At 53.2% G+C, this 24596-nt stretch overlaps 4 protein-coding genes across 4 annotated transcripts; 2 read left to right on the top strand and 2 right to left on the bottom strand.

Moving 5' to 3' along the window:
* Positions 1 to 32: 32 nt before the first annotated feature.
* TGME49_227380 (hypothetical protein) lies at positions 33 to 4755 on the bottom strand. Its single transcript, XM_018780171.1, has 2 exons — positions 1591 to 4755; positions 33 to 1249 (listed from the first exon to the last, which is right to left on the bottom strand). Exons 1-2 carry the CDS (start codon positions 3476 to 3478, stop codon positions 987 to 989), a joined length of 2151 nt encoding a protein of 716 aa, XP_018636066.1. The 5' UTR covers positions 3479 to 4755; the 3' UTR covers positions 33 to 986.
* A 1118-nt stretch (positions 4756 to 5873) lies between these two features.
* Positions 5874 to 11043, top strand: TGME49_227390 (hypothetical protein). Its single transcript, XM_002366341.2, has 3 exons — positions 5874 to 8700; positions 9152 to 9763; positions 10249 to 11043. The coding sequence occupies exons 1-3, from the start codon at positions 6282 to 6284 to the stop codon at positions 10416 to 10418; spliced, it is 3201 nt and encodes a 1066-aa protein (XP_002366382.2). The 5' UTR covers positions 5874 to 6281; the 3' UTR covers positions 10419 to 11043.
* A 2694-nt stretch (positions 11044 to 13737) lies between these two features.
* On the top strand, positions 13738 to 18197 carry TGME49_227400 (hypothetical protein). The gene is made up of 4 exons (XM_018780172.1): positions 13738 to 14444; positions 14833 to 14965; positions 15447 to 16050; positions 16758 to 18197. The coding sequence occupies exons 1-4, from the start codon at positions 13881 to 13883 to the stop codon at positions 17836 to 17838; spliced, it is 2382 nt and encodes a 793-aa protein (XP_018636067.1). The 5' UTR covers positions 13738 to 13880; the 3' UTR covers positions 17839 to 18197.
* Positions 18198 to 18888: 691 nt separating this feature from the next.
* On the bottom strand, positions 18889 to 24440 carry TGME49_227410 (hypothetical protein). The gene has a single exon (XM_002366343.2). The coding sequence runs from the start codon at positions 23420 to 23422 to the stop codon at positions 20093 to 20095; it is 3330 nt and encodes a 1109-aa protein (XP_002366384.1). The 5' UTR covers positions 23423 to 24440; the 3' UTR covers positions 18889 to 20092.
* Positions 24441 to 24596: the final 156 nt, after the last annotated feature.

Genomic DNA, 24596 nt, shown 5'->3' with positions numbered 1-24596 from the left:
GGAGACGAAGAAAAAAAGCATCAAGAGGCATTGGAGCGCTTCTGCAGGAAATGCAAGCAATGCTGGTTTCTGATCATGTCTGATAGCATACACACACACGTGGCTCTACTCTAGAACGCTCGACCGAGGTTCACACAGGACACTATATCGATACGGAAAACGATCAGCCGTATATATGTAATTTGTATTTGTTCACCCGCATGTGTCTGCACGACAGTAAAAATCAACATGCGGGAGGACGTCCACTGTGGTCCTGTACCTTGACGGCCTTTCGCTCTCCCGCATTCTCCCCACAAGGAGATATCTCCCCAGATCACCTATTCACTGTTTCTCTCACTTCTTCCGTCTGCCAGTGCTGTGGAGAAGGCCGCATTGTTTCTGTATCTTCGCTCACACCAACAGAAAGATCATATAACTTCAGTGTGTGTCTCCACTAAACTGCAGGGCGGAAACGTCTCAACTGTGCAACTGGAAATTGTTGCCGTTCGTGACCCTTTCTCCCTGAAGAACCGACCCACGCTTCACGACGTGTAACAGACGGGACGTGTCTGGCTCACGTGACTCTGTATAAAGAGAAAACGACCGGAACACGTGTGAAACATTTCACAAACACTTCCGGTACATGCTACTTGCCGTACACCTTTACGTGTCCAAAACGACCGCTCCCATTGTTGCCTGAGCAGCACTCTGCCCTCGTAGAGACGAAATAATCAATTGTACTTCTCTGCAAAATCACGAGGTAGTAAGTCGCTCCTGACCTTTCTAGCGTCGTGAAAAACTACTTGTACACTGCAACACGCTGTTGCGACTTCTGGCTTTCCGCGATCGTGCATTGTTCACGGGGACTCTCCCACTAAAAAAATACGCCTACGGCCACACCGTTGAACGCCTCCACCCTTTCATGAAAGAAAACCCGAACTACGTCCGATATCCGCTAGTCCCTTCGCTCGCGTCGGGGCTCTCTCGCACACGGCAGCATGGTGACTCTATAGTTTGCTGATGCGGGACACTTGCATTCGTGTCACAAAACGGCAGACCGGAACACACACGTCTTCTCGTCTTCTGTTCTCTACCAGGAACGTTCTTCGGGGTAGCAACGGCATGCCCGACAGACCGTCGTCGTAAAACGTCTCTTCCCGCGGAGACGCAGCCATAGGCGTAAAACAAATGCCCGTGCGTAGAAAAACGCGAGCGAGCCGAAACGCACACCCTAGACGGACGCTTGTGGATAGGTACAGACCTGATTCCCCTGAATGCTCATTGGAAAAGGCATGAAAAAATTGGTTCAGGAACTGCATCCGAAAGACGAAATTCCAAAAGAGCACTGCCACCCCACGCTTTTCCCTCACCAGAGACAAAACTACTAAACTTCCACTAAGAGTAAAGAGAGGAAAGGAGGTTTGGAAATATACGACACACCCTATGAAAGACGGCGACCGCCTGCAACTTCAAGATGTCTCGTTGAGAGAGCCAGTTGCAAAGCCTGATTAAAAGAAGACGAATAAAAATTATATTGATGTATATGCCTATGAATCCTACAACTGACGAAATTCTGATGGAATGGAAACATGTAACTATGCATTCACGCACCTAACTCTAGAGAGGCATTGACATTCGACCTGTATGCGTGTGAAGCTGCGAAAACCTCCATCTCGCACTCAGCCGCTGTGGGTATTTCACCTCCACTTTCCCGGCATCTCTCCTGTTCCCCGATCGCCTTCACCTTCTTCAGCAAGCATAGGAAGGCTCGACGGCAGTTTGTCGCGTCGAAATCGCCGCTTCCCGCGTACGCGAGGACAACGCGGCTAGCCAAGTCCTCGTATGTGAGGCTGTGCGGGGTCGAGTGTGGAGTGGAAACAGACTCCTCTTCCGCTCGATCCGGAAGCTTTACATGCGCCACGACTGTAGGCGACGAGACACACATCACGCCCTCGAGTCGCAAGTGCAGCGCCTCTAAAAAGGCTAGGACTCGTATCAGAACGTCCCCCACAACGTACCGCCCGCAAAACGCCGCAATCGAGCCGCCGGAAGGACGAAAAGATTGTGTCCGTAGGTACCGTTGTGCAGCGATGTCTAGAAGCAGATGGTATATGATACACACGGACGAAATAAAGAGCGTCGCTGCCGCATGTCCCGGTAAATCGCACGCGGCCGTGGTAGGAATCACGCACACAATGACCGCCACAAGTGGGATTACAATGTACGCTAAGAACACGTGCTTGCTCGTGTAGTACCCCCAAAAAGAGACAAGAATCCACAGAACCAGCTTCTGCGATGTCACAGGAGAGCCGGCTTCGCCCCCAAATATCCAGAGGCCTGTTGCTTCCAAAACAATATGGGGGAAAAAGTCTTTTTGGGTCTCTCTGTTTTCGACCGCGGAGTGATTGGACAAAGCCGAGAGCAGACATGACAAGCCGCGGAAAAGGAAGGCAACAGAGACGCAGAGGAAGAAGCGAATCGTCACCGCCGACGCAAGATTCGGAGTCAGGAAGTACATGCGGAGGACGGAGCAGAATAAAAAAATGAGGAATGCAACGTTGCATGCAAAGACGCTTCTTGGAGCAGGCTCGGCACGGTGGAAGCGAGAAGTCGTGCCTAAACCATCGCGTTCTACGTCGCGAAACCCAGACTCTGGCAGCGTTATGAAGGACGACGAGACCGCAGTGTCCTCCCCTGACAACTCATGTGGTTGTGCTGCTCGCGAGAGCTGGGCAAACTCCCCGACTTTGGCGGTTACCTGCTCTGAGACCACGGCGGCAACTTCGCTGCCTTTACTGTGATGTGCGAAGGGTAGATTTCTCGCGAGAACCAGTAGGACCAACTGAATCAGAAGGGCGAGCATCAGGATGCATGCTGCCAAAAAAACCCGCAACGTGAACACCCCAAAAATCGATTCACAACTACACACCTTCCCTCCTGCCTGGCTTCTTCCTCGACTGCATGATCTCTTTAGGCTCGAACCCGAAGCAGATAGAGCGCCGCCTACGCTGCTGAGGCGCCTGCAACTCGCTTCACCCGTGCTGTCTGCTGTCACAACACTTTCACTCCTCGCCAGTGACGGAAGCGAAGCGACAACACGCTTTTCTGTCTTCTTTTGCAGTCTGGTCATTGGACTCCTGACCAAACGAGGAAGATGCACGTACAGCCGGCGCGCAACACGCGAAACTCTTTCTTGCCTCTTCAGCGAGACAATCTCTGAGCTTGGTTTTTGTTTAGGGGCCGGAAGATCCGCTCTCCCGTCGGCTTCTGAAACAGAGAACGATTCATCCCCCCATAACTTGGACAGCATCTTCGTCTCGGTGGACGTCGTGTTTACTTCGCTCACACAATCGAAAGCCACATCGATGTAGTAGCACCGCAGCTCCGTTGGATCCTCTCCGGTGGCGGCATCGACACACGAAGGATCTCCGTTGATGGAAGCGTTACCGGAGATACTGTGAGACCACGCCGGCGAATCTCCGCATTCAGGTGTCATCATCTTTACGACTTACAAACGAGCGCGAAACAAGTCTGCACCGAAAAACTTGGGATCTGACGGCAGACTACTGGCAATACGACCACAGGGTTCCGCACAAATATACAGATCTATGGAAATACACCGATCGGACGACACCCGAACCCGTCAACTGCACACGTATACGGCCACATGCCAGTGTAGTGTTCACGCCAGAAGTGTCCCTACGCTGCGCTGCGAGATCTTGTGAGAAACCGCGCCGACAAAACGGAGAAGGGGACACCGGCCGACACACAAGAATCTCAAAGACGCAGACTACTACTTTCTCCGTTCTTTGCGACCGGGTCAAACCACTTCGGTCGCGCACCTGGTAGCCTAACAAAGAACAGCGACTAGAAAGATCTATGCAGAAGCACGCGTAGCTGTGCATAACCGGATTATTACTAATTCCCTAAACGGCTGTCGGTCGCGGCACCTGTCGGCAGGTTCCCTTGTGTGGAACTATTTCTCTAGCTTCTTTCTCCCCTAGAGAGCGTGGAACGGATGAAAGACTGGACAGCCGCTGGGCTTCTCGTGACGCGACGAGACGAAATAAAAAAGGTCTACAAGAAACCAGGGACGAAACCACGTGAGCGCATCCCCACGTATGTACCTATATCGCTTTTTTTTGCCGTGCGATGGCTAACCCTTTAGAGCACTATCTCTCGCAAAAATTGCGCACATGTGTATTTCTCTGTGAAAAAGCCTTTCTGGGTTACGTCAAACACCTCTGCCACTACAAAAAAGAGAGACGCGAAAATACGCGGAAAACCCCCCCTCCATGCGAGACCGGCCTCGACACAAGGCGACAAAATCGAGGAGAAAGAAAGACACCTTGTCTTCCATTGTGGTTAAAAAAACGAAGCGAAGAGCAAGTACCCCATAAAGTGCCGCGTCTCGAAGTGGATGTCGCGTGTTCCCTAGTTCTAGCCGAGCCAAGGCACTTTTTGTGGGGACGCAAATGAGCGAATCATCACAGACGCAAGATGTTCAGACGCAAGCGAAAAAAATTGGAGAACTCGAAGCGAGACTACCAACGAAACTCTCGTCCGAGGATGTGCTCAGCAAAGCCAAAACAAAGGAGAATAAAACACCCCCGTGAGCCTCGGATTGAAACAGCCGACGCGGCACACGGCACGGAGAGAGGCCGGAGCGGAGACACGAGACGCGCAATCGGCAGACGAAGGAGAAGCGTTTTCCAGTCCTCGGCCCGACCGCCAGAAATCACGACGGTGATACAAGGCGAAATATCAGTTCGCACAAGCGAAAAACTATAGATCTTAAGTGCCTCTATAGGTAAACCCGTAACCCCGAGTGGAGCCAGCCGCTCGCTCCCGGCCTGCTCTACCAAAGCAGACCAGAGCGGCTACACACGTTCTTGAGTTTTTTGTGCGCATGCAAACGATGAGACAGTTGTCTATTTCCAACAGAGACACGCGGCCTTCAGGATCTGTGGGTGAGCCCCATGCGATCGGTTCCCAGCGAATAGTCCAGTGGTTGTGCTGTCCTGCCACGGCTGCAGTGAGGAAGGCCTAGACCAAGCGGCGCAGACACTCAGGCTTTTTTTCTGCAAACGGATCACTAAAATTAAGAGACAGAAATGATACCGAAAACGCGACACACACGTACAACAGTGTGTCTGAGCGAGCAAGTCCTCTCCAAATAATGCGCAATCTCACAAAAACCCACGATATACGTACAAAAAATATATATACATGTAGGTACGCCTAAGTTGACATACATAGATGGAAGGCTTCACACACACACACACACACACACACCCGGTGTGTGTAAAGTGCCTTCAACAGTACTACTTCGGAAATGTACGTACGTACAGAAAGACGCATATGTCGACCTTTACCTTCTGCCAGAAGATCTCTATCTACATTGGTCGTGGCTTTCGTGGCTTTCGGAGAGAAGTGATGCGATCGTGTCGTTCCCATCTGCAACGAGGAAAGGCCCTGGTGGCCTGACACAGTCTGCAAAGACACTAAGATCTTAATGAGTGTGAGGTTTCGCTCACGCCGTGCCTAGGCAATGTGGCGGCTGCCTTGGAGGACGCTTTCAAAGCGCACACGCGTGTCGCGGAGCATCGACGTCGCATGTAGAGACCTCGGCAAACTGTGTCCAGCAAAGTTAGCCTCTCATAAGTGTGTGGAAACGCATCGGACAGGGAGAGGCGCCTCAACGTTTTTCATTCCTCTCCTTGCAGCAAAGAAAATGTAGTTCAACAGAAGGAATTGAGCACGTGGTTTCTGCTGCATGCGCGCTTCTGCAGTGTACGCACAGGCGCAGTCGCGATCTTGCCTCCTCGCATAGCAGCATCGAGAAATGAAAAATAACGGAACGACTCCCAGTTCTCTTTTTTCCCCGTGTGTGTTTCGTTTCGTGTTCTTCTCTGAGTCAACGAAGATTGTTGTTGAGAACACTCTCTGGGGAGAGCCTTCCCTTCCGCTTGTCGTTCCCGCCGGCGCCAGCGGCTCAACGCCGTGTGGGAGAGAGGAACCAGATTCAACCGGACGATGTCGGGCTAGTTCTTCCCCTCAGAAGTATGTGCGCATTTTCGCATGCACACGACAAGGCGAGTGCCTCTGTGGATTCGTGTTCGAGCGGAGTTCACCGCTTGTTTGCGCTAACGACCTCCGGGCGAGGAGCACTGGACACGATCCGGCGCCCTGTCAAGCGTATTTCACCGATGCATTTCTCTCTCTAACCGCTGCTTCTTCTTCTCCCACCACAGATTGTCTAGGCCGTGCTCACACCCTTTCCTCATTCTTCTCTCCTCTCTATGACCTCCGTCCTTCGTCCTGGGTTGCCCCGTCACCTTACACCCTCTAACACCAAGATGTCTCCTCTTTCTTCTTCCTCGCTCTCTTCCTCTTCTTCTTCCTCTTCTTCGGCCTCTTCCCCTTCTTCCTCGCCGCCTTCTCTCTGCTGTTCTCTCTGTTCGCCATGTCTCGCATGTCCTTCTCCGGGAGCCTTGGGTCTGGCTCTGCCTCTGACGGCACAGACGGCGTGCCCGTCACGTTTAGCGTTTCGCCAGCGGCTGCTGGAGCGCCTGGGTCTTCCCACCTCGGTGGCGTATCTGCCGTCGAGAGACGTGTCTCCTTTTGCAATTCGCTGTCTCTGTGCACAGCTGGTCGACGCCTTTCGGATCTGCTACATGAGCGACCAGGATCTCTACTTTGCCGACGCGGTGGCGCGCGAACTCGAGCGCGAAGCCCGCGGCCGCCGGGCGCAGAGGCGCCGAGGCGGGAAGGTGGATGCCCTCGCAGTGACGCCGGAGGACCAGGGTGTTTCCGGAAAGAAGAAGGACGCCGAAGAAGCTCCAAAGAACTTTTGCGCCGTGGCCTCAGGCGAGGGACGAGAAAAAACAAGGGAGACAATGGGCATGCCAGTCGTCGCCATCACACCGGAGCGCTTTCAAGAGTGGGGTTTGCTGGCCGCCTGTGAGTCGCCTTCGAACCTTCGTCGCGCGCTCTTTGAAATTCAGAATCGCCTACGCTTCCTGGCTCTCAAGAAGGGCGAGGTGGACGCAGCGGTCCCGCTCTTTGACGAGAGCGAGCTCGTGGTGCTAGAGTCGCGGACGGGGGCTGAAGGCGCGACCTCGGGCGCCTCCCCAGAGTCTGCGTCGATGCCTGTGTCAAGCGAGGACAGACGAGCTCTGCTGCGGCCGTTCGTGTCCCACATGCAGCACCTGATAAATCGCTTCTGCGCCCCGGCGAATGCCCCCGTCGATGCACGCGCGGAAGTCGACGAAGCATTCACGAAGAAGTACCACGAAGAAGCCAAGAAACTCGGGGTGTACGTACACCCGGCGATCCAGGTCGTGAAGATCCCCGGCGCGGGCCGCGGGCTGATGTGTTCGACTTCAGTGCCCGCCGGGACGACTGTCGTCGACGTGCCGGAGACTGCGATGGTCAACGTTTATGGAGGCCTGCGGGACCCGGCGTTTGCACACGTTGTCAAGTTTCTCCTCACCTTGCGGCCCGCGCATCCACCCAATGAAGCGGACGAAGGCGCGCCCGCGGATGCGCGTCCAGCCGCGAGCGACTCGGCCGCCTCTGCGGTACCCCTGGTCGACACTGACACAGTCACGTTACTGTATTTTCTCTTCGAAGTCGAGCGTGGAGACGCTTCCCGGTTCCGCTTCTTCTTTCAGGAGATGGTCCCGCCGCCACGCGACGAGAGGCAGCAGCCGCTCCTCTTAGGACCGCCAGAGATCCCCGAGTTCCTCGGCGACACCCCGTTGGTGCGGACCATCGACGAGAGCCAGCTGAAGGCCTTCAACCTCTTTCGCCGTCTCCTCCCGGTCCTCAGAGACACCTTCTCGTCGTACGAAAAATTCCTCGCACTCTGCTTCCCTGACGGCGGCGAGCAGGCCGCCGCGGCCGGCGCGGGCGCGAGAGGTGAACCGACGGATGCGGAGAAACGGAGACAATGGGAGGAGATCTCGGCGTTTCTCGGGGCCCTGGACCTGCAGAAATTCATTTGGGGACAAGGCCTCATGGGTTCGCGGGCCTTTGCCGTCAAGGTCCCGCCCCCAGCTTCGTTTCCAGGGTGGGAAGTCGACCTGCGGCGGGCTGAGGGTGGAGAGGGCGTGAGCGCCGAGCAGAGCGACGAGGTGTCACCGTTGGAGTCAAATCACAAGCGTGCAAAGGTCTCAGCGCTGGCCTGCGCACGGTCCGACGGAGGTTTTTCTGCGGACCATGGAGACACTGAAGCCGACCCTGAAGAAGACGGCGACGACAACGACGAAGATGCTGTACCGTTCCTACCGGAGCTACGCGAAAAACACAGCGCACCTACCCTCTACCGCGCTCGTCTCGACAGCTCTTCTTCCTCTTCTTCCTTTTGTTCTTCTGCTCTTTGTGGAGGCGGGGATGGGGGAGACAACGCAGGCTTGATTTGCATTCCGGACCACCCGACGACGTTTCTGCTCTTCGCAGACTTGATGAATCACCACGTCCACTCTCAGTGCGCCTTTCCGTTCTTCGACAGTGTCACGCGGAGCGCACGCATAGTGGTGCAGGCAGACTTGCCGCCGAGAGCCCAGCTTTTCATATTCTACGGTCCAATGCAGAGTTGGGAGTTGCTTGCTCACTACGGCTTCACAACTTCCACCTTCTACGGTCTCGCGCCCGGCGCTGAACCGAGATGCGAAGCCGCCTGCTGCGGGGGCTGGAATTTCACTCGAGAAACAAAAGGTGAGAAGAGGAAGCGGAGGCAACGAGCGACCAGGAAGCTTCAGAAGCACGAACGTGAATAGTCTTTCTCACCTAGAAATGCAGGTGCACATGTGAGAGCGTGTGCGCCGATACGGAGGTAAACAGCTTCTCAGATAAACGTCGCTTTCATCTGGATGTATTCGGATCTGTATGACACACATGCACTTCTATTTAGATCGGTGTACACACATATATTGACATACGCACAGACAGACACAAGTACAGCCCCTAATTGCGTGAATTCTGAAAAGCTTCTGTACAATTGTACAAATGTTTCTCTCTGCATCTGTTTGCCTGTCTCTCTGTATCTACCGCTCTCTCTCTCGCTATATATATATATATATATATATATGTAGACAGATTTAACTGCATGTGTATTTGTGTATATACATACATTATTGCATGCATTTGTGCATTTGGTTGTTTGCAGGAAATCCGTACGACACGCTGACGTTGTCGTTCGAGCCTCCTGACGACGATTCGGACGAGGAGACGAGACGGCTGCTGCTGCGTTTGTTTGACGTGCCTCGCGAAAGTTTGCTGAGGACAGGTCTTCCCCACTTTTCCTCGCGTCTCCTCGACTGCCTCCGAATTTCCCTGCACCCGGAGGTCGACACTCTCGTCGCCTCCCTGCATCGCCAGCGCCGCGCGCTCGAGCGCGAAGCCCACAGAGAAGAAGCCGCGGTGCGAGCCGTTCGGTGCCACTCGGAGACAGTGGAGGCAGGGACGAAGAAGAATCCGTGTGCGGAGGGGCAGAATGGAGACTGCGGGCAGTCCCCGGGAAACAAGAGGGCGAGAGTCTGTGCTCATCGGTGGGCGTTCTCTGTGCTCTTTCGAGGCGACGGATACTGCTGTGGAGAGAGTGGAGAACTGGCTGAAGCAGCAGAGACAGAGCCGAAGACATGTCAGGGTTCCGACCTCGGAGACAGCGAGAGCGAAGCGGAAGAAGAAACCGAAAATGAAGAAGACTTGCTGGTGACAAAGTCATGCTGCGTCCCGGTGGCACAAACCGCCCATGAGCTCCTCGAGGCACGCAAAGCAGGTAGGGCAACTCTGGATCGCATGCACCTTGTTCGTATATGTTCTCTTTTTGACGCACTCAAATGGTCCAGTCGCTGCGACCCCACACTGGGTTAATAGCGACCTACCTACATACGTGCATCCATGTGAGATTCGCTTCAGATTGATCGATACTAAGCTCGAGTTATAGTGACGAGTACACCAAGAGCATATATTTGTATATATATTCGTATGTATATATGGGTTCATACAGTGGATGTACGTATAGTCACGCGTATCCATTTATATCTCTTTTTATGTATATATACATACGTTCATGTCCACGTCTGTGTCCAGGTAGAATCCACCTCAATCTGTCTCGATATGTGTAGGGTTCTATTTACATTGATACGTTTAAGGATTTCAAATGCGAATAGACGTTCTTTTATTTTGCCATTCGTCTCGCGACTCCGTGGATCGAGGCAGGTTTCGCGTGTTTGCCTCCTTTTCGTTGAAAAAATATTTCAGGACTTGCGCAGCTGCAGGCTTGGCAGTTGGACGAGATGCAGCGACCCCACTGGTACGACGCGTGGGCGGACCGCGCGGAAGCGTTCCTGGAGAATCAAATTGAATTGTTTTCTCGCATTTACGATCTTTTTGCGACAGCACCCGACGACGCCGTTCTGACGAAAGACTGAGAATGAGGTGAAGAGATGTGAGTGACAAACCCTGTGTGCAGGCGCGAAGCGTATGCGCCGCCGAGAACGCTCCTCTCTACCTTGGAGAGGCGCCGGGCGTGTCTCGGGTGTGTAGGACGCTTCAGACAAAGGAAGCGTCTATGTCGCTTTCGCTTGGTTCACAACAGGACGTTCAGCACTCTACCGTATTCGAGCGCGACAAAGCTGTTTATCAAGACTGTTCACCAGCTGTGCGTCGCAGAAACGTGTTACTGGAGTCGAAATCCTTGTCTCCATTCGGCGCGTTCTCCGGCACGAGTGAACGCATTCGTCGGCCGCCGCGGGGCTCGGGAGCAGCGGTGCACAGAGACACAAGCACTTTCACCAGAGAATCGGTTTTCGTGGAAGATAAGAAAACGATTTCTCTACAGGTTCCTGGTGCAGAGAGACGAACCACTCGCTGGGCGCACAAAAGTCGATTTGTGTGTTTGGGGGTATTGTTGCTCGATCGAAGGAAACCTTTTCCGGGCGTCTGAGGTAGGTAGAAATGTCCTGCAACGCCAAAGCTGTCGTATCGACTGTGCTAACAGACGAGATCTCAAATCCAAGGGCAACAGAGATCTACAGTAGCACCTTCACTGCGAGAGCCGAGAATGCAGGGACATCCCGTCCAATGGTATCACAGACACCGCTGGCGTTCACGGAGCTTCACTGTTCTGTGCTACCTGGGGAGGCCTTGAACACGTAAGCAGATGCACAGACCCAACTTGGTAGTTCTACTTTGACAGCCACGAACCCAGATCAACTGCGTTTTTCTCTTTCCCCTCCCGTGTCTGTTGCCAAGGGAGCACAAGCGTCAGTTTCGACCAACTGCGTCTCCAGCTACACTGTCGCTGAGAAGACGAATTTGCATTCCTTCCGCTCGCTCAAAATGAAGAACGTCTAACACGTGGAAAAACAATCTTCACACGCAGTTAGAGATCAGCCATTCCGTGGGGGACTAGCAAAGGCATCCATGAAGAAGAATGCGGAAGTGGAGAAGAAGTTGCGATTGCTTCTCTGCCCACGAGCACGCATGCGCGAATGTCTCTTCCGAAGAAGCATCGCTTTGCACACCTTCGGAAAAGTCGTATGACTAGACGCAGCTCTTCTCTAGTAGAAGGGTCGCAGTGTGAGACACCCTATCCAGAGCTGCTGGTCTCCGACCACTGGACACCGACAGCGTGTAAATGCATGAAGACGCCAGGACACCAATGATGAAATCCACTTTCACCTATATAAGACATCCATGTATCTACGCATCTGGTTTCCATTAACATGTATATATGAATATATATATATATATAGCTTTTACTAATATATACATTTATACGTAGTTTTTAAAAAATTATCCACATACACGCATATATATATATATATATATATATATATATATATTTCCGTATTCAGTATATGTGCATTACTAGTATATACACTCATATATCTTTAATAATTACCGCCGACATATGCATGCATATATATATATATATGTTCATACATTTCTATACGTAGTTTCGGATTTGGATAGAAACTGAGACTCCTTTTCTGCGTGTGGGCGCCCTCAACTGTGCAGAAGAATCGTTTGAACGAGAATTTGGAAGACGACGACCTCCTTCTCGCAGGGAGACTGTAGAAAACGGAACCACCGACAAAGCTGCTTTGAAAGTCAATTATTCAAAGACGAAAATCCTGCATTTTCTCGAAAAGCCATCATGGCCACGGAGAACCAGCATCACGAACAGCGTAGAAAACGCGCGGGATAGCAATGTTTGTGAAAGGCCAGTTGAGCATAACTGATGAGGAAACTCTTGTGGTTTTCGTCCTAGGCAACCAGTGTCTGCCCTGTACCTCCTAATGGACAAGCTTTGTGTTTGGTTTTTCGCGAAGCCACAGTTTCACTGATCGCCTCTCCAGCGCCTGCCGCGTTCGCTAAAAGCCTGCAGGTGTATCTGCACTCCCGTTAACCTAGAATATTCTTTCTAGAGGACGAGGAGCGTGAGATCTGTCTGTAGAAGCTGCGGAGAATCGACGCTTGCATAGAGAGACGGTCTCTTGGGAAAAGCGAAGGCAACAGTCCAGAGAAATTCGATAGTGTCCCAAAAGAGAATCGAAAACGGAGATGACGTGGCCTAGGGAAAGCAACAGAAAAGCAGAGAAGAAGTAGGAAGGGGGTGCAAGGGAGAGAAATAGACAGAAGTAAAACAAAATGGAGACAGGGGGAGAAGAAAGAGAAGGAAAGAGGGATAGAGAAGGGGAGAAGAACAAGAAAGGGAGGGCGAGGAGAGCAGGATAAAAGGAGAAGCCGAAAGCGGAGAGACGAGGAAGGAAGATAAAAAGAGAAAAGAGAACGGTGACAAGAGGGAGAGACAAGGAAACGCAGCGGCAAAGAGAATAAAGACAGGAAGAGACCGGAAAAGACACAAACGCAGAGAGGAAGCGGCAGGCCGACGCCACAGAGGCGACAGCGACAAGAGGGGGGAACAGGAAGAGAGTGACGAAATAAGAATCTCATAGAATAAGAAATAAAGAACACGAAGCCTGTGACAAGGATAGTGGAAGAGAGAACAAAATCGAGAGGCGAGACCGAGAAGGAGGAACGCAGAATCTGACAGAATGGTCTGCGCCGCTGTTGCATGCAAACGCATGCATGCACCGAGAAAAACGTAATTTTACCGCGCAGTGTTGCGTTTTTTTCCGGATTTCTTTGTTGGGGGACATGCCCAAGAAAAAGACCTGCAAAAAATCTGTTTGATCTCTAGCGAATCTTCTCATCTAAACCTTTGCGTTCCCCGCGCGTACCCGAATCCAAAGTTGCATGCACATGTATCCTTGTCTCTCTGCATCTGCTCGTGCAGCTGAACCTTTCGAATACGGTCTTTCATTTAAGCAGTGTCTTTCCTTCTCCCTCTACGCATCTGCCCGGTTTCGATCGCAACGGAGTGTACGCAGAAGTAGCAAAGAACCTCTGAGGAGGTACGCATTTCCGTGTTGCCTAGTTTTTCTTCTCTTTTTCTCTGGAGACCGTGCAGCCTTCTTTTGCCTCACAGAGGAGTCTGTTCCGCCTTCCGTGGAAGCTGAGAAGTCTCCTGTTTTTCTCGCGACTTCAGTCCACCTATGCAGGTAGGGGCGATGCCTTCCTTGTTTCGAAAGACCGGAGGAGCAGATATTTTTTAGCGGCGCCGGCGTTGTTCCGCTGGAATATCACAGGTGAAACTTTCAGAGATTTTCCCAGGGCGAGACACGCGAGCGCAGCTGTTTTTTTCGCCGGCTGTGTTCTTGTCTCGGACAAGGAGGACATCTCAGCTTCTTTGCCATTTCACTTCTTGCTAAAAACGCCGCGAAAGAGGGCACCCTCTTCACCGTTCCCTCCTCTCTTCTTCGTTCAACTCAAGTCCCTACTCTTTGTTTCTGTCGGGTTCCCAGTTTCTCTCTGCTGTTCTTCGCATGTCGACAGCTGCACGAGTCCTCCGTGTCCTCTCTTTTCTCCTCCTTTGGTTTTCTGGTCGGCCATGTGAACGCCTTTTCCTCCCAGTCCCGAAATTCGCCATGGCTATTCGTCCTTCCTCGAGGCTCATGCCCAGTCTCTCGTTCCTTCTCTCTCCCTCAAGAAGCTCTTCTTCCTCTCCGACTCACCTCTGCTCGCTTCAACTTCCTTGTTCCGGTTCCGTGTCGCCGTTCGTATCACCTTCGTTTCCACACTCTCTAGCTACACGCTGTCCACGTTGGGGAACCTCTCTCTCGCGATCGCGCTCCTTGACATCTCAGTCCTCTTCTTCCTCATCATCATCTGCTCCTTCTTCTGTTTCTCCTTCGTCTCTTTCATCTCCATGTCATTCGCCTTCTTCTCCTTCTTCTCACTCTGCTCCCTCTTCGTGTTCTTTCTCCCGGAGTCGAGGTCACACTTCACTTTCGTCTGGGCCTTCCTGGGTCTCCTCCTTCGTCCTTCAAGATGCGAGCAGCGAGAGGAAGACGGTCTTTGACGAACGCAAAGAAGCTGCGCTCGCAGCGGTGGGGGTTTCTCCTTTTTTGCTGCTCTCCCCGCGCTCCCTCTCGATTTGCGTTCTGTCTGTTCTCTGTCACTTTGCATCTTCTTGTTAATTTCCGTTTTTCTTCGCTTTCTCTCCTTGGTCTCGCTCTCTCTCGATGCATCCCGTCGGGACCCAATAGGCAGCAGCTGAACACACAGACACGTTACTCTACATATATAAATACGTCCACGCATTCAAATATACGCATATAAATATAGATGTATATACTGTGACATATATATATATATATATATATATATATATTGCGCCAAACAAGCCCGCGTTCGTTTGTGGCTAGGTTGACCCCTCTGCCCGGCTGTGTTTCCGAATATAAGCCGATTGCCTATTGGTCTTTTTGTATGTGGCAGATCGCCCCTTCGGTGGCTCTGGAGTCTGTTGCGCTTCCCGCTGCATCGGGGGAGACTCTCGGAGAGTCTGTTCTTCTTCCACCTGCCTCGTTTAGAGCTCCGCGACCCCGCTTCTCTCAACGCACATCCCCGAGTATGAATCATCTCGTTCTCCTCACGATGTTCAGAGCTGCATCATAACACCGCAATTGTGTATACACATCAGTGTATATATCTGTAGATAGAATGAAAGGTAGACATATGCAGCTGGTTTTACAGAGTACCGAGAGATCTACGTTCTTGTAGTATACACCTAATCGCTCATCGACAGTGACTTCGCAAACAGATGCATACATGTAGACATCTATATACATATTTATCCATGTTTGTATGTAGTGGTTCATTCTACCTAGTGCATACGTGTCTCACTTTCTCGGCGGACTTCCGTATGTAATGATGATGCACAAGTGTACGTACCCCTGGATGCGTGCTTTCGTGGGAAGACGTAGAAATGCGTTGCTGCGACAGAAGGAAACAACGAATAACGCGACGAAGAGCATCCGGAGTTGAGTAGGCCACTTGTCCTTATTTTTCTCCAACTCGTGTGTATTTTCTGCGAACGTGAGTGCGTTCAGGTCATCCAGGAAAGACTTACGAATCCGCTACCGCAGCCGGAGGGGAGACATGTAGAGGCGGCGACGGGAGACACCGGAAAGACAGATCGAAGAAGGGAAGTGTTGACGAAGAAATTCGCCCTCTCCTCGACGCGATAAACAAGTTGAAAAACTTCTACACATCAAGCAGCTGCGCTGGTCGCATTCTCCTCGTTGGAACTCCCTTTGAGAACTCTCAAGAGAAGGAAACAGTCTGTCCCTCTTCACGCTCTGCCGTTCCTGATTCGGCTCCCTCTTTGACTGCGTCTTCTCCGGCCGACAAGTCTGCGTCACCGTCCGTGTTCCAAGATGTGCGAGAGGCCCGCGCGGGTCCGCGTGGCTTGGAGCAGGAAGCAAAGAGGGAAGAGAGAGGAGACAGGAGTGCCTCTCAAGCGACGCAGACAGGAGGCAAGCCCATCCAGGAGAGAAACGGAAACGACGAAGGAGCGGCTTCCCCAGAGGCGGCCAGTGAAGGAAAACGAAAAAAACATTCGTTCGTTTTTCTCCTCAACCACCATCAGAAGGTCGACGCCCACCAACTTCTGCACGCTGTTGCAGCATGTCCCATTCCGTGTCAGGAAATTTGGTATGCACCCGAAGGTCGTAAGACTCTGAATTATCAGGAAGAAGCGACAGGCGAAACAGCGAGAGCGGCGCCGAACGTCCTTCTTTGTCGGCGGAGACCGGAGCAAGCGGCAGTTGTGAAGCTCAACTCACGCGTTGTCTCCATAGGCTCACGCGCAAGAGACAGACGAGCCTTCTGCTTCGCGGTCTTCTCGCGTTCTGCTTCACTCCCCTCCAGTGCTTCTGATTCTCTCGCTTCGCCCTCCCGCTGTCTCTTTCTCGGGCTTCTTCCCTATTTCTTATGCGCTTCCCAAGTCTCGACGAGACGCATCCCAGAACGCATGAAGACATAACTACCCAGTTATATATGTATATATATATATATATATGAGTACACATATGCATCTGCACACTTTTAAATGTACGGATATCGGTGTCTAATGCATGCATATGTGAATGTCTATATATCTCTATGCATATGTATATATGTTCTTACATACGCGCGTCCATGTGTAGAGGACGAAGTGCATCGAGATGCGTGTTCATGTCAATCCAGAGAGAAATACGTGCCTGTAGCGCCGGACCTGGATGGCATGCTTTTCTGAAGTAATCCCGACGTTTCTGAGAGCCTTCCCAGCGCCTGCGTTGTGTTTGCGGGCGCCAACCGAGGAATGAAGGAGAAGATGAGTTGCCATGACGAAGTCATCGCTGTGTGTTTGTTCCCTGCAGGTTGAAAGTGGAAGCCCCCATTCTCCACGTTTGCTGTCGATCTCTGACAGATGCTTTGAACCTCATTCGCGTGGCTCGTCCGTACACACACCGGGCTGTCCTCCTTCACGCGTCGTCCCCCGCTGTCGCCTCTTCTTCCGCCTCTCTTGAGGCTCTTCCTCGCGCGTCCTCTACCTCTCCGTCCTGTGGGAGTCCGCCACCGACTCCCGCTTCTTCTTCGTCGTTTGCGTGTTCGATGCCTTCGTGGAGTGTCGCTGGCGGTGCACCCAACGAGGCCGCAGCGTCTCTCGGCGGGATGGATGGAGAGAGCAGAGCCCAGCGAAAGGCGATGCGAGCGGAGGTAGCAGCCGACCAGAGGCATCCCGCTGGGAAGGCCCGCAGGGCGGACGTCCTTCACTGCCGGAAGGAAAAAGAGACGCAAGCGGAGGAGAGGAAAGGCGACAGTGCAAGGTACATTGTTGAGATGAGCAACAGCTCGCGACTGGCAGTCCCCATTCTAGTCCCTCCGTCTTGCTGGCTCGTGCCTCTGCCTCGCCTGGTGCCGGGAGAGAACACAAAAGAGCCCCATCGCCGTTTGACCGCAGACACTGTCTCCCTTCCTTCTGAAACAGTCACATCTACGCGCGAGACAGAGAGCGCACCGAACGCAGCAGCAAACATGCGAGACGAAACGCGAGCAGAAAAAACCTCTGTAGCCCGAACTGAGGCCGCGTTGCTCCAAACGGAAACGCAGCGAAAGCCGAGGCGGGCGGCGGCAGGTGCGGAGTGCCGCAGAGGGGGATCTGAACCAGTGAGTGTGCAAACGCGACGAGACGAAGAAGAGCAAGACGAACGCACTCTCACAGAGAATGGAGGAACTTTGTGTGGGCGAGAAGACGGAGAGAAAAAAGAGGCGGAAGACCAAGGAAAGGAAATAGCAGAGAGAATCCTCTGGGAACGCTGGCTCACGTTAGCCCGCCTGTGCAACCAGGCACTGGAAGAGAGCCGGACGCGCTTCTTCGAACTGGAAAAACAAATCCAGAAACTTTCGCAACCAAGTTTGGAAAGCAGCAGTGACCGCCCCGCGCAACAAAACAGATGAACAAAGTGTCCAGCCGGAAGTCACCAAACTCAAACATACCAATCGAAGCGGAAGAAGAAACACAAGTTCTTTTCCCTATACATATAAACATATGTGTATATACACATACGCGAATATAGATGTATATGTGCATATATATATATATATATATGTTGCAACACACACACACACATGTGTGCATGTGTTGAGGATGAAGGTTTGGGGGACGAATCGAAACCGTGAACCGTAGAGTTTGTGACATGTCTTCTTGGACTACATGGGCAGGTTTTAGTTGCCTGATACATTTTTCCGGTGGCCCAGAACACACATCATCTGGTTTTCTTCCTTTCTGGTTTCGGAAGAAAACGTCCAGTACGTCGTTCGCTTGGGGTCTCGCATTTGCTTCTCCCCTCCGACGGAGCTTGCCGAGAGCGACTGCCTTGCGCATTCGCCTGGTCGAGATGAATTTTTCTCGTGTTTCGCAGTTCCTGTTCCCACCAAAAAGTGAAACAACTGCTGCAGTGCTCTGAGCGCCAGAAGGGTTCGCAGAGTGGCACACAGCAGCCTCTTCACTTGTTTTCGCTTCGACGTGAAATCCACACGCGAGTAGATGAAAACGCGTAATTCCAGTTTTAGTTGCAGACGGAAGGATCGGCAGATATACGCAACGACGAAAGTCTCAGTCTGTGCATGTTATCTGAAATTGGACAGATGGATAAGGAGGTGTTATCAAATGTTTTCTGTACATATATATATATATATATATATATATATATACGAATAGTTTCTTTCTAACCGTTTGTGCATATATACCTATCTATCTATATATATAGCGTCTATGCCTCTCTATATATTTTTCAACAGATGGCAAATAGGGAAGATGATTAAAGTCTCCCTATACAAATGTGTCTATAGGTAAAACGGCTACTCTTGCTTTGTCTTAGTTTCTGTACACAATCATCAGCGGAGTCAGATGTAACGAGGGCTTGCTGTGTGGATCGGCGTGGAGAGGACCTGCCTGAGAAAGTCCTCTGTTTTGGGGGCGGTGCATGAGAAGAGAGAAAAAAGAATCAGGTGGACCTTCAAGTTTCGAGATTGGGCTTCGCGGTGTCTACAGGACTCCACTCCGCTCTGCGATCGACACAGCACCTGGGCGTGTGCAAGCCGCGCGACAGAAGAATCAGGAAAGACATGAGAGAAAGAAAAAGCTGAGAAAACGGGGGAAGGCGTAGAAAGGGAAATCAAAGCGAGGAGAGTGAAGTGCACAAGATAGTTGTAAAGAGTTAGAGAAGAGACAAAGGGAAGTGACAGGGAGAAGAGCCACAGGGAGAAGAGCCAGCGAAAGAGACAGAGAAGAACATGGATAACTACGTGGTGAAAGATCGAACGCGTAGAGAGAGAGAAAAATCGAGATGCCAAAATGTAGCTGGAGAGGAACAGAACTGGAAATGCATCTCGGATCTTTCAATCTGGGAGGACACGGAAAGCGAGGGCCACTGAGATCCGGCGTTACAACGAAACGGTAAAAAAAATAAAACCTCTCTTCCCTGACAAACCCCTTCGATTACTGAATCTTCCTCAATGCCGCGCACAACCACTCCACGCGTCCACACCAACCTTCAGTCGGCCACTGAAACTGAATATATATATATATATATATATTTAATCAGATATGTGAATGCATTTCATTGCATGCATGCATCTCAATACATGGCAGTTCCTTCCTGGTGCGAGTGTCTCGACCTTTGAAGGGTAGACGAGCCGAGAAACAGATAAATGCGCGTAGGCATCCACAACTGTGTATACGCTATGTCTGTACCGCATGTGCAGACCGGTGCGTATACATATATATAGATATATATATCTCTATGCATCTGTACATATGTTTCTACTGCCGCTCAAAGCTCAAATTGAGTCCCTTGATTCGTCGGCGGTGTGTCAGATCCTGAAGCGCGGCGAGTACTCTACAGATGCTTCGTTGTTTTCAGAAAAGCGTAGTCTCTCGCTTCGCTCCGCGTCTAGCCCCGCAGGTCCGTGTGACAGGCTATGGGAAAGTGACTCCAAGCAAATGCGGATAGCCACGCTACAGGCCGATGTATACGTTGGCGTGTAAAGCAGAAGGAAGTCAGCGTGTCGGAAAGGTGAATTCGTCCCCAAGGACCTGCAGTGCACACGCATCTGCATGTTTCTTGCTTGCAACCGTGATCACAGATATCCACATGAAATGACGTTTTTCAGGACACCTCACGTGCCGTTTTCGGAGACACGTCGGGCTCTACCACATGAGTGCGTAGACGTCGTAGGCAGCAGAGACGCAGTTGCTGAACAGAGAGAGCATGGGGTGGAGGAAGGACGTTGTCACGCTGAGGGTGGCAAGGATCCAGCCGACGAAGGTCGAAGCCGGCGAGGTGTACGTGCACCCGAACGACTGTAGGACGGCGGAAGAAGACTGCAGGGCCTGTGCAGAGAGACAGGCGAGGCGCCAGGTGGAGCGCAGCGGTAGGTTGCCGACGCCCTCGAGGCCCGGGCGAGCCCCGAAGGTGAAGCCGCGCGCGTTCGCCCTCTCGCTGTCTCCGCCGGCTTCCCCACAACTCGCTCTTCGCGCGAAGAGCGAGCAATCGTCGAAGGCGACACCCGAGGGCCTGCGCCCCGCTCCTCCTGAGCCTCCGGGGAGCTCGGACCCGAGCGCGGGCGTCACCGCCTCGAAGGGCGAGAAGGCCGAGACGGGGAAGGCCTGCGCCTGGGCAAAGTCGATCGGAGCCGACGAGGAGAGCGAGGGCGACCGCGAAGGCGAGGAAGCGAAGGAGGGAAGCGGGAGAGGAGATTCGGGAAGGGCCGAGGCGCCGGAGCCGGCGAAAAGCCGCTTGAGGCTCTGGAACAGACTCGCGGCGCCGCCGCAACACAGGCGAGAGCAAAGCCAAGAAACCGCCCCAGAGACCGCGTGGGCGACCTGTGGGAACGGCCCAGCCGCCGACGAGTGTACAGACCCCTCGGGCCCCGGCGTGAGCGGTCCCATGCGCCCAAGTGTCGACACACCCGCGTGGGCGGCCGACGAAGCGAGGCCGAAGCCGCCGTGACGGTACAACGGCGAGCAGAGGTAGGCGAGGGCGAGGGAGAAGGCACCGTTGAAGACGTTCCACTGAAAGCAAATCATTTCGCCTTCGAAGGTTTCTGCAAAGTGTAGACCCCAGGGCGGGGTCCCCCTCGCCTGCGTTCCAGCGGCTTCTCCGCGGCCTCCAGCCGAAGAGCTTTTCAGCGCGTCGCCGTCTCTAAACGCCTGCCCTCCGTTCGCCTTCGCCTCACGCAGAGAGCCCGCGTGAGCGTTCTCATCTCCTCGCTGCTTTTGCGCAAAGAGCGCCTGGTCTGCCTCTCCAGGGTCACCAGAGAGAACGACTTCCTCCTCCTCCAAGAGCACTTCTGCGTTCTCCGTTGGGCCTGCCGCATGGTGCATGCTGTCCGGCAACACGTAGAGAAGCGACGCCAGGAAATGACTCGGCGGTGTCCTCGCTGGGAACACGGGCGAGAAGAAGGAAGACACGACAGACGAGACAGACAAAGACGAGAAGAAGGTGACGAACGAGGAGAACAAGGCAGAAGGAACCAGGTTGAACTCCGGGCGAGGTTGAAGTTCCTCAAAACGCTGGGCGTTCTCCTCGCGCTGCCCGCTGGAGCTCACTGTCTCTTCGGAAGTCGCCTGGCGTCCGCGGACTTTGCTCCGGTGCACTGCCTCTTTCTGCAGACGCTCGGGAGACTGTGGCACAGCTTCGGAGACATCTGGTGCCTCGACAGCCTTGTCTGGCGAGACCGCCGATCCGATGCGTTCGGCAGCTGTCGCCGCTGTGACCGCGCGGGGTGTCGCCTCCCTCGCGGGTAGGGCAGCACTCGCCTCGCGCTCGCTGTCGGTCTCGAGAGGGTCGTCTGGGGACTTGACTTCTGAGCGTCGTGTGGTGACTTTCTGGAGTTCGCGGTCGTTCCCTCCCTCACTTTTGTTTTCCGATTCGACACCTCGTTGGGCCTCCCGTCCGCGCTCTCCTTCTCTGTCGTCTGCTCGCTCTGCCTCGCTGTCGGTATCGGACTCTGTGTCCTTCGCGGTCCGGGCGTGAAAGCCGCGTTTCGCTTCTCTTTCGGCGTCGGCATCTTCTCGTAGGAGCGGCGCCTCTGCGTCCTTCGAACGCGACTCTTCCCTTCTCTCTTCTCTTCCCCGGCGATCGTCGCTGTCTCGTCTCGCGTCCGTGTCGCGGTTCGGAGGCTCCTCGACCCCAGACGCGTTCCGCGTTTCCTCACCGACTTCCCCTTTTTCACTCTGTGATTCAGGAGCCACCGTCCCCTTTGTCTCCTTCTTCTCGCCTGTTTCCTCTTTCGCTTCTGCGGGGTGCTGCTCCTCGTCACTCTCTACGACTTGGATCTCTGTCGCCTTCCGGGCGCTCACCTCCGTCTGCGTGTCCTCGGTGTCTCCTGGGTTTCCTCCTTCTCTTGCAGTCTCTTCTCGTTCTCTTGCTTCTTCCAGAGTCGCTGCCCGTCTCTGTTCGGCCCGGTCCTCCGTCGTCTCTGTTAGGCGCGTGCGGCAACGCTCGGAGCCCCCGTCGTCGCACTGGCGGTCGCGCAGCCCCGAAGGACTTGCGGGTGTCTCTGATGACGCAGACAGAGATCCAGACGCTCCACCAGGAAGTTTCTCTCTCGCCTCCACGCGTCCAAAAGCCGAGGAAGGAGCAGAAGACGAGGGAAGCGGAGCGGAAAAAGCAGACGACGCAGACGAAGCAGCGAAAACAGAGGAAGGAGAGGCAGATGAAGGAGAGGAAGAAGAGGCAGATGAGAGAGGAGAATTTGTTTTCTGATGGCTCTCGTGGGCACCTCTATTTCCGTCGCTTATTGCACTCGTGTCAAGAGAGGGGGTGGCAGGACTGCGGGAGCTTTCATCGGCACCGTTATCTGAAGTTTCTTTTTGTGTCGAGGGGACATCCTCAGATGCTGCCAGCCGGCGAACAGCAGAGAACATTTCTCCCATATAAACGTCCCCACGGTCTGGCAAGAGGCGCGAAGAAGGCGACGTGGGAGACGAGACTGACACACTTGTCGACAGAGATAAAGAGGTCAAAAAGACAGACGAAGAAGAAGAGAGAGAAGCGGCGGAAGAGCGAGACAAAGGAGCAGAGAGAGGCGGGAAGGTCGAGAGAGCAGAATTGGGGGACAGGGAACCCCAGGAAACGGAGGAAGAAATGGACCTGGAGACCGATTCTGACTTGTGTGGCGAGGAGACCGGCGACAAGTTGGCAGCCTTCTTTGTCAAGCCAGACCGCATGTGGACACCCGCAAAGAGAGAAGAGAAAGAGGGTGGAAGAGAAGGGAAGGAAGAAGCGAGTGAAGAGAAGGAAGACGATAGTGAAGAGAAGGACGAAGAGAGAGAAGAGATCGAGGGCGGCAGAGACGCGGAAGACGAAGATGCGAGAGTTCCTGCGCGACCTAGGAGGGTCCAAAAGACGAGGACAGCAAGCGAAAACCACAAGGCGAGGCGACGCGTGAAGAACCGAAGAGAGCCCTCAACGGCAGGGAAAAACAGAAGCAGCCTCAAGAAGAGGGGAGACGCATTCGCAGACTTTGCATGCATTGTGACGTCGCATCTTCTTCGAAAAAACGTAAACGGATCCGTAGATTACATATCTCAAAACCGCATTCCGTTGCGCCGCAAATGCACCACAGAAGAGACAACACCATACGCCGACTCGCATCTAGACTTGTTCATGTACCTACATGTATATGTATACATATGTATATGTATACAAATGTATTGATGTGTAGACGCGTACAGATAACCGACTTTGTGTGGGTGTAGAGAGGGAGCAGTGTTCACCCTCGTCGGTTTACAAGGCCTTTTTTTGGGAAAAACACAGGAAAGTTGTGACAAAAGTGAAACCGCGAATGGAGATCGACCACGCGAAGAGCAAGGAGACGGAGAGAGAAGAAACGAAATTCCGACAGAAGACAGGAGCAACAGAAAGGGGGTAAGAGAAGAAGAACGGAAGAGAGGCGGAGAGACGAGACGAAAAGGAAGGCGTGTGCTGCGACAGGGCGTGATCGCTGGAGACGCGCTCGACAGGACAACCTTGAATGGACGGACTTCACAAAATGTGCGGGAGGCAGAAAGATGCAAAGGCGAAGAAAGAAAAGGCAGAAGCGGTCACGTCTAACATCAGGCTCAGAGAAGAGAGGGGGGTCTTTCTCGCAGGCCACTTTCCTCACCCTTTTCTAGAAGGGCTCGAGGAAACAGCGACTTGCGAGGAAGACGAAAGAAGCAGAAAAGTGCAACAGAGTTCGCCGGTGTCGCGTTTCCTCCCTCTCTCTCCAACGCCACGTGTACATACAGCTGAGTCTCGGAGCGGGGTACCCGCTGCCTCGAATTCGTCTGAGAGCACCCGTATCGTTCGCTTCCTTTCCGAGAGGAAAAGAGTCGAAGTTCCTTCTCTTTCGCCTCTCTGCCTTGGAGTCTCGCTCGACTTTGGTCCACGGAAAGTGCAGATCTTTCTCCCGTTTTCAAGGATCCGCGACGGCTGTACGTACAGCCGAGGAGGAGAAAAGCTGCAGAGGCCGCCTAGGAGACTTGCAAGACTCGCGCGGCTCCTTTTCTCGAGGCAAACGCGAGAAGATTCCTCAGGTTTGCGAATTCTGCGCTTCCTTTGCAGAGAAAAGAACACGGTCTGGCTGAAAGGTTCCTGTTTCTGTTCCCAGGAGAGCAGCTGGCGGAGAACCCGCCTTCCGCATGGCTTCCCCCCGGGGCCGGAGCC

Source organism: Toxoplasma gondii, chromosome X (genome assembly GCF_000006565.2).
Source record: "Toxoplasma gondii ME49 chromosome X, whole genome shotgun sequence".
Taxonomy (NCBI): domain Eukaryota; phylum Apicomplexa; class Conoidasida; order Eucoccidiorida; family Sarcocystidae; genus Toxoplasma; species Toxoplasma gondii.
The sequence above is the reverse complement of the archived record's forward strand: the minus strand, read 5'-3'. Positions and strand labels throughout refer to the sequence as shown.

Excerpts from the sequence above, each read along its gene's own strand:
- TGME49_227380 (XM_018780171.1), bottom strand. The coding sequence starts at position 3,478 with ATGATGACACCTGAATGCGGAGATTCGCCGGCGTGGTCTCACAGTATC. Across the intron at positions 1,250-1,590 it reads CAATGCCTCTCTAGAGTTAG|GGGAATCAGGTCTGTACCTA; the intron begins GTGCGTGAATGC and ends ATGAGCATTCAG.
- TGME49_227410 (XM_002366343.2), bottom strand. The coding sequence starts at position 23,422 with ATGCATGCAAAGTCTGCGAATGCGTCTCCCCTCTTCTTGAGGCTGCTT.
- TGME49_227390 (XM_002366341.2), top strand. The coding sequence starts at position 6,282 with ATGACCTCCGTCCTTCGTCCTGGGTTGCCCCGTCACCTTACACCCTCT. Across the intron at positions 8,701-9,151 it reads TTTCACTCGAGAAACAAAAG|GAAATCCGTACGACACGCTG; the intron begins GTGAGAAGAGGA and ends GGTTGTTTGCAG. Across the intron at positions 9,764-10,248 it reads CCTCGAGGCACGCAAAGCAG|GACTTGCGCAGCTGCAGGCT; the intron begins GTAGGGCAACTC and ends AAAATATTTCAG.
- TGME49_227400 (XM_018780172.1), top strand. The coding sequence starts at position 13,881 with ATGTCGACAGCTGCACGAGTCCTCCGTGTCCTCTCTTTTCTCCTCCTT. Across the intron at positions 14,445-14,832 it reads AAGAAGCTGCGCTCGCAGCG|ATCGCCCCTTCGGTGGCTCT; the intron begins GTGGGGGTTTCT and ends TGTATGTGGCAG. Across the intron at positions 14,966-15,446 it reads CTCTCAACGCACATCCCCGA|GTCATCCAGGAAAGACTTAC; the intron begins GTATGAATCATC and ends GAGTGCGTTCAG.